The sequence below is a fragment of the Oryzias melastigma genome, linkage group LG2, assembly GCF_002922805.2.
Source record: "Oryzias melastigma strain HK-1 linkage group LG2, ASM292280v2, whole genome shotgun sequence".
Taxonomy (NCBI): domain Eukaryota; kingdom Metazoa; phylum Chordata; class Actinopteri; order Beloniformes; family Adrianichthyidae; genus Oryzias; species Oryzias melastigma.
The window spans coordinates 22,224,403-22,232,226 of NC_050513.1; the positions used below are offsets into that span (position 1 = coordinate 22,224,403).

Genomic DNA, 7,824 nt, shown 5'->3' on the forward strand with positions numbered 1-7,824 from the left:
CAGCATCCTCCACTCTAACACCAGCCACCTTCATGTCTTCATTCACTGCATCCATAAACCTCCTCTTTGGTCTTCCTCTAGACCTCTTTCCTGCAGCTCTAGACTCAGCATCCTTCTACCAATATATTCACTGTCTCTCCTCTGAACATGTCCAAACCATCTCAGTCTGGCCTCTCTGACTTTATCTCCAAAACCTCTAACATGTGCTGTCCCTCTGATGTATTCATTCCTGATCCTATCCATCCTGGTCACTCCCAAAGAGAACCTCAGCATCTTCATCTCTGCTACCTCCAGCTCTGCTTCCTGTCTTTTCTTCAGTCCCACTGTTTCTAGTCCAATGTATCCACTGGAATATTCATCTGAATTATATTCTACAAACTTAAATTGTACCAAATCTGTCCACTGGATGGGCCTAGTGAGCCTTCATCAGCTATAAGCTTTGCCCAAGTCTTCATCAGATCAAAGAGGAATTTCCCAGAGTGAACTATAAGATCAGAACTGGACTGAGCTGCAAACAGCTGCCGAAATGAATCCAGATTTTTTTCTAATCTGGATTTAGAGGTATTCACAAATGTGGTTTCCTGACTGTGCCACAGCAGATGAGGCTGTGAATGTGCTACGATAACAGAAATGGGACCTGTATGAAATACTTTTTCCATCACTTTTAGTTACTCAGTTACCACAATTGAAGTTATATTGGTATGTTGTGGCCTGGGTTCTAGTTCATTTACTACCATCTTGTCAGCATGTGATGGTGGGTTGTTTTTGGATGAGGGAAAAAGGCAGAAACGCACAGAAAGTTTTAGGGTTTTTTTGCTGTTCTTTGAGTTCTTTATTCAAGATAAGTGAATAACATCGACTGTGGATACAAGACAGCACTTATTTTTATCCTTTCTCCAAAAGGTTCTCATTTTCCAAATCACCATTCATACTTGAGCACTTGCCTTCTTCCATCTTGTCTTGCTTTTCCTTCATCTTACTCTCTAAATCCTAATTTACGTCTCTTAACTTTAGTTCTATACAACTTTCAAAAACTACATTCTTAACTTTTACATGAAAAAGATGAAAATAGAAGCAAACTTGGTAACATTTCAGTCAGACCATTGTCATCAGAGCCTTGTGGAAGGATCAAACTGGAGATCCAATACATCTAATAAGGTGGAATGAGGAGTTTCCATGACTCATTCCAGCCCAAGAGTGGCTTCAAGGACCTCTGCTTTTTCAGAGATTCAGGCTGGACCAGGAACCTCCAGGATTCTACCCATTCTTCAAAGAACTTGTCCTCGGTTACTGGTTCAGGCTTTTTGGTCGAAGCACGTCCCTTCTTGGGACGAGGCTGGGTCTTACCCAATAAGTGGCACCCTACCCATTTCCTATCTGACTGTTTCTGCTTTTCAAATTCAGAGTACAATTGCTTCTTTGTTCTGATCTTTTTTTGGAAAATCACTCTCGGGTCAATGGGCTCTCTAGACTTACTCTTCCCCTTGCGCTGTGCATTCTGCATGAAACACTGAGAGTTTGCCCAGCTGTGAAAATTGGCAGCAGTAATGCTTGCGTTGGATTTGGTGTTATTGAGATTCTTCTTTTCTCTTTGCCACATAACTGAGTAGTGGATAGGATTAGAACAGGAGTCCAACCAGGGCCTTTCCAAGTGTGGCATAGGGTTGGCGACTCTGAACCAGTGTCCCCACCTAGATCCATCCATCAGATCACGTTGCTGCTGAGCACCATTACCAGATCCATAAAAACTTGATTGACTATTAAGAAGAGGCCTTGCGCTCCACGAGGAACTCCAGTCTTTCTCAGGGTAACGTTGCCTAAACATCTTCTCATCAAAAGAGCGGCTCATTTTAGCTTTAACATTCTCTGAGGACAGCAGGTTTTTCAGGGGCTGGATTTCCGCTATTCCATTCACCCACTTGTCTTCAGACCCTTGTTCAGCCACGTGTTGAGTATGGAAGATAGAACACCTCCAGGCCTCCCTCCACTGTGTCAGTGATGGTTTATCATGGTGGTACTGAGTTTCTGACACCATCCAGGCTTCCTGCCAGTCAGACGTGGAAGCTGGATGTCTTTCGTGGTCACATGACCTCTCAAGATTGTATGAAGAAACATGTTGCGTCCCTTTAGGGACTTTTTCTTTGCTCTGTCCAGCTTCTGACCGATACTGACTTCTGGAAAATTTCCAAGATTCTTTCCAAATCTGTTCCTTTGCTGGTCCATTCTTTGGGAATTCCTCTGGTGAAAACTCACTTGGGTGCCTCTCCATATTTCTACGGACTGGTGGTACAGTGGACCAACCCTCCTGCCACAGGTCAGGCTGTTGATTCAGCTGCTGACAGGAGTACTTCCATGATGATTTCCACTCAGAGGCATTAGGCTTTTTGGCCTCTTGCTTCTCAGACTCAATTAGAGGTTTCAGAAGATCTGATTTCAGTCTCCTCCTCTCTTCTCTTATTCTATGTTTTAGTGTTTTCCAAGACTCTTTCCAGTCTGAGGAAAGCTGAGTTTTTTGGAGCTGAGCAAGAAGAAGCAGTTTGGACTTCATCATTTCCCTTTTCATCTGATATATCACTTCGTGTTTTAGTTGATCGTACAGGGGGTCGACTTTATCTGCTGAACAAACCCCCATTTGGTTCTTTGCCACATTTTTTTCAGCAGAAAGAGCATTTTCTTCTGGTTTTGCAGCCTTCAGGACTTTATTAATATCTTCACATGGTTTGGAGTTGTTTTTTAGCACTTGCCAAGAGTTGTTCCACTGACTCTCCCCTTGAAATTCAGTATAAAGATGTGTCAGATCTTTGTAGTGATCTCTGGAAGTCCTATAGTTAGTTGTTAGAGCATGGGAGTCTTTCTGCTGACCATGGTTATACAGATCATCAGCATTGGCACTGTCAGATGGTCTGAAGCCTGTCTGAGCTATTCTCCATGATTTGGTCCACTCTGGACTGTTAACGTTTTCAAATAGAGGTGATTTAAAATTACTGTCTCCGTGATGGTTGACAAGCATCCAACTTTCCTTCCATTCTGGACTTATTTCTTCATAATTTTCTTGCATGTCCGACTGTCTCAGTAAATTATCACTTTGAGTAGTTGCATGATCATGCTGATCTTGAGCTTTGATTGACTGCCATGAATCCATCCACTCCGATGAAGACAATGCTTCATTCCGATGTTGTGTTTCTATCAACATTGTGAAGAATCCTTGTTTGGGGGAATTCTTGTCCTCGGAAGAATCCCTCTTAATTTTATCTGATAGATTCCAGGATCTCTGCCAGTCCTCTATGGGAAGACTCACATCTAGATACTTTGGTTCAGTATTTTTGTAGTCGGGTTTTCTCCACATGTGGAAGTCCTGTGGGTCAACCATTCTTGGTTCATCTGACCATGGCTTGTCTGCTTCAGAACTGGGTTGATGGGTAACAAACATCCAGGGCTGGCCCCAGTCTAAATTGGCAGTGGAACCACCATCTGCTGATGGCAAGGACTTGTTGTATTTCCATGCTTTCCCCCAGACCAGATTTGAAGGCTGAGTTTGGTCGATGCTCACTAGTAACTGTAACTTTGAGAAAGTCTTGCCTTGTGCCTTTTTTTCCTTGTAACTTGGAGCTGCAGTGGAGGAGCCTCTGCCCTGCACACCTGTTCTCCCAAGCACACCTGCGCCTGCAGCCCGAGGAGGAGTAACACGAGGAGCCAAAGGCTGCTTGCTCTTCCACACATCAGCGTCTGTCTGATCTTCAGAGGGCTTAGCTTTCTTCTCAACTCTTTTGTATCCTGTCTTTTTGGCTGTCATACGGTTAGCCCAGTCCTGGTTAATACTGTTGAGACGGGGATGAAAAAAAAGGGTTAGAAATTCATTTGAATTTAGAGCATGTTGATTCACATAACCAGTGTATTGGAAGTGGTGATAGACATCGACAGAGAATTTATCTTAGGAGCTCCTCCTTTCTTTGATCACTCTTACAGAGTCCCGTTTCTTTATTATTGGTGGTTTAGACCAGGGGTGGGCAAACTTTTTGACTCGTGGGCCACAAAAGGTTCTAAAATTTGGAAGAAGGGCCGGACCAGGAGCAGATGTGTGGAGTCTTTTGGTAATACAACTCATCAGAGAACGAAATAACACAGAATCTGGACAAAAACATTAACATTTTTATTTTAAACCAAAACATTTTAGAGTTTTTTTTTTTACTGTTTTCTTGCTTGTTTTTGTTTCTTTTAGTGTCAGTTGCACCGACTAATGTCCTTCAAGGAAAAATGCAAGCGTAGAGAAAAATGGCCTTCTGTAGAATCATTTTCCACATCTAAGAAAATGCAATTTATTTGTAGACTCCAGAATTACACGGAAAATAAAAGATTAACAAGGATTATCAATATTATCAGTTTGGGGATTTAACAGGCCGCATATGACCCCCGGGCCGTAGTATGCCCACCCATGGTCTACATGCTGAAAACATTTGAAAAGCCTGTCAAATTTGTTTTTCATTCACTTTCAGTAATTGTTAAATATACTAGTGTTGAGTCTGTTCTCTACCCCCTCAGTGTTTCATGTGGGCTATAAGAACAGTTTTTTCAGCTTTGTTTCATAACAGCTCCCTCTGAATCTGCTCAGCTGCTCATGCTGCCAAAGAGGTCAGGGCATGAAATGCATTCTAAGCACATGTACTTCCAGTTTGAAACCTGGTGCCAGACTTAACTTCTGACCTTTTAATGTACTGGCAGATCAAATTTCCGGCACTGTACACCTTAATCTCTCCCTGGTGGGTTTAGAATTCAACTCAGAAGAAGTATGGTTAGAAGTTTTTCAATTCAGCAGAAGAAATACTATTTATCAGAAGAAAATTGGAAGCCTAAGAGTGGTTATCATTCCCTTTCTGTTCATAGCTGTTAAATGATTTTTTTTATTGAAAACATGAAGCAGAGGGTTAAACATTCTTCAGACTTTTCTGGACTCTAGAAAGACTGTTGATCTAATGGTCTTTATCAGCCAAACTATTCAATGTCACAAGTGTTGATTCAGAATCATTTTTTGATTAGAGTAATGTGTTATCCAATAGAGTATCCAAAAGGTCTACATTAATAACAAGCATCAGCATCTATGTGGCTAAAGCAGATTGCTCTACATTATTCAGGAAATGGCTCAGAAGAACAACTGTTGCAACAAGTTCAACCCTAAAATCAAACCAAGAACACAAAGGTTTTGTGGAAGAACTTGTTCTATTTAAATTATGATGCGTTTTTCTGCTTAATGCAAGTGACAAACCAAACTAATGCTAATGAAAATGTTTAAATTTACAGTCTTATCAGCTGTCCCACACCTGGGTGTGAAATGTATCCACCATCCCCTGGGGGAGGGCTGAGCTGCAGTTGGGAACCATTGGTACTAAAAAAGGTTTTACTTCTTACACAGATGTTTAGCAGCATCTAGAAATTATTTTGGGCGAACTGAAGCCTCTCCACTTTAGTGAATTTGGTCTTTAAGATTCCAGTTTTGTGTAAAAATCTGCTGTTTTCAGCAGAAAATACAAATAAAACTTACAAATATTGGGTTTTTTAGGTTTGTCTTCACTAAGTTGATTGAACTAAACGAGGTTCTGATTTAAACTCCACATTTTAAGTAGTCTGACTGTGTTGGAAGTCATTACAGAGATAGATTCCATATCATGTTTGACCTCTCATGAAATGCAATCGGAAGCTTAATAAAAGACTCAATCAGAGATCTCATAAACAACGTTGTTTTACAGAGATCCGGTGTTCAGGAAGACAGAAGCAGCTTACACAGGCAAAGCGCTCTTGCTCAGTCGTTTCTGCTCCAAATCCAATTTCTGATTGAAGTCCCGCACCCTGATCTCCCAGACGTTCTTCATGATGGAGGCATCACAACCGACCACCTCGGGGTTCCTGTCGCTGCTCATCTTCAAACTGCTTCAAACGTCCTGCACACAGACAAAAACAGCATTTGAGGAGCTAACGTTTGCATGAAGTTCAACATGAAGTCCAATCAGGGTCAGAATCCTGCAGACAGAGGCCGTACCTTCCCTGGTGATAATCTGAGGGATCTGCAGCCGCACTCTGCTGACAGCTCTGCTAATATAGACTGTCACCCTGAGGGTCGTAAAACCTCACTGGGGGGGTTTGATGGGCTGGAATGTCTGAACTAAAAATACTTTCTGACACACATGATGCAGCTCCTCTCCTTCATCAGAAACATCAACTGTTGAAATCAAAGAAGGAAAGTTGGGTTTGTTTGATGTTAGCAGATCAATTCCATAAAACATTGAGCCTCTCTGTGCATTTGTGAGCTTTCTTTGAGCTTCCTTCTATCTCTGAAGGGGTGATTGGAGGGTTACCCCTCATTGTCCCTCACACCCTACAGTCATTACAACCTGTGCACCACACAGAGAGCGACGATTTTGGACTCCAGTCCTGTTCTCTTAACGGGATTCAGAATGAGGCAATGCACTAAAACACAGCAGTCTGCTCAAAGTGAGGAAACAGTTTCATTCAGGATATGCTTGGTTTATCACACATAATACACTGTATTTCAACTTTAACTTTTTTTTTTTTTTTAGTCTCATGGTAGAAGTTATTGGTCCCATTTTGGTTTCTAGCTTAGCACAAAAAAACTCTTTTTTTAAATGTCTATTGGTGTTTGTAACTTTGGAAAACAGCATGTAAACCCATTTTGCTTTTAACCAATCTAATGCAGATCTAATGTGAGTATTGTATTCTATACTGGGATGATTGTATTTCATATATTTTAGTAAAAACTACAATGTGCAAACATTTTTTTTCTGAATGGCAGTTTTGGCTTTGCTTTATAAAACACATTGTTAAATCCTAATTTCAGTCAGGTGAATGTCAATCAAATTATCGACACATTTTTAGCTTATAACTTTTACTTTTCATTCACATCATCAAACATGTCAGGATTGTTTGATTTACCCACATGTCCAAGTGTTGACCTCAATTCTCCTTAGTAGACTCATCACCAGACTAACCAGTCCTCATCTAAACCAACTAGGAAATGTTTGGTGTTAAATGACGGACTGAAACCGATTTGGCTTCTTACTGTTACATTTAAAATGGGAAAAACGCAAAGAGGAGAGGCTCAAGTCATCCATTGCCACTTCCACGTTCAAAGTTACGCCTTTGAGGTTCCTTAAAAACTGTGGTGAACTCTGTAAATGTCTTTTATATGACTACAATAAAAATGGAGGCTTTGGCTGACACTCCAGTAGAAACTGGTCCATTTCACTCTCAAAATCTGTCCTTAAAAACCCCTCATTGAAGGACCTCTGGCTCATCTCGTACTTCACCATGGGGGAGGAGGGAGCAAAAGATCTATTTTCAGCAAAGCAATGGAAATTAAAAACCCACAACACATTTGAAGACACACAGCCTTCTAAAGTCTCCAGTTAGGCAGGAATACTTCTCTTAAACCTTTGTTAACATGTGGGAGGGGCTTGTTTTATTGTCTGACTGCCAACCTCTTTTGTGTTCTTTGGAGGTGTAAAACTCTTTAATTTTGCCACGTTGTAATCTGAATATTTAGAACTTTACAATAACTAGTTTAAGAAGTTTAAGAAAACTCAAAAATTGTGAACTTTGACAAAATAAAACATTTACAAACTCATTTGGCCAGAAAAAAGACCAGATTCAGTTGTCTTGACTTTGTCTTTTCAAGTTGTCTGTTAGTGAGTCCAGATCTTAGAAAATTCATAGAAAAATACCACATTTATTGCTTCATGAAACCATCACTTCACCTGGTCATTACTTTAGAAAACATGAAGGTGTTTGCATTTGTGACAAAGCAATCATTAAAAC

The 7,824-nt window shown here is 40.8% G+C and overlaps 1 protein-coding gene across 1 annotated transcript; it reads right to left on the reverse strand.

The window, feature by feature from the left end:
• Window positions 1–800: 800 nt before the first annotated feature.
• On the reverse strand, window positions 801–6,155 carry LOC112144141. The gene is made up of 3 exons (XM_024268475.2): window positions 6,032–6,155; window positions 5,776–5,933; window positions 801–3,818 (listed from the first exon to the last, which is right to left on the reverse strand). The coding sequence occupies exons 2-3, from the start codon at window positions 5,910–5,912 to the stop codon at window positions 1,151–1,153; spliced, it is 2,805 nt and encodes a 934-aa protein (XP_024124243.1). The 5' UTR covers window positions 5,913–5,933; window positions 6,032–6,155; the 3' UTR covers window positions 801–1,150.
• Window positions 6,156–7,824: the final 1,669 nt, after the last annotated feature.

What these genes read in the sequence shown, in the direction of transcription:
- LOC112144141 (XM_024268475.2), bottom strand. Translation starts at nt 5,912, where the DNA reads ATGAGCAGCGACAGGAACCCCGAGGTGGTCGGTTGTGATGCCTCCATC. An exon ending in AGCAAGAGCGCTTTGCCTGT is followed by an intron (nt 3,819 to 5,775) that starts GTAAGCTGCTTC and finishes CCGTCTCAACAG; the next exon opens with TATTAACCAGGACTGGGCTA.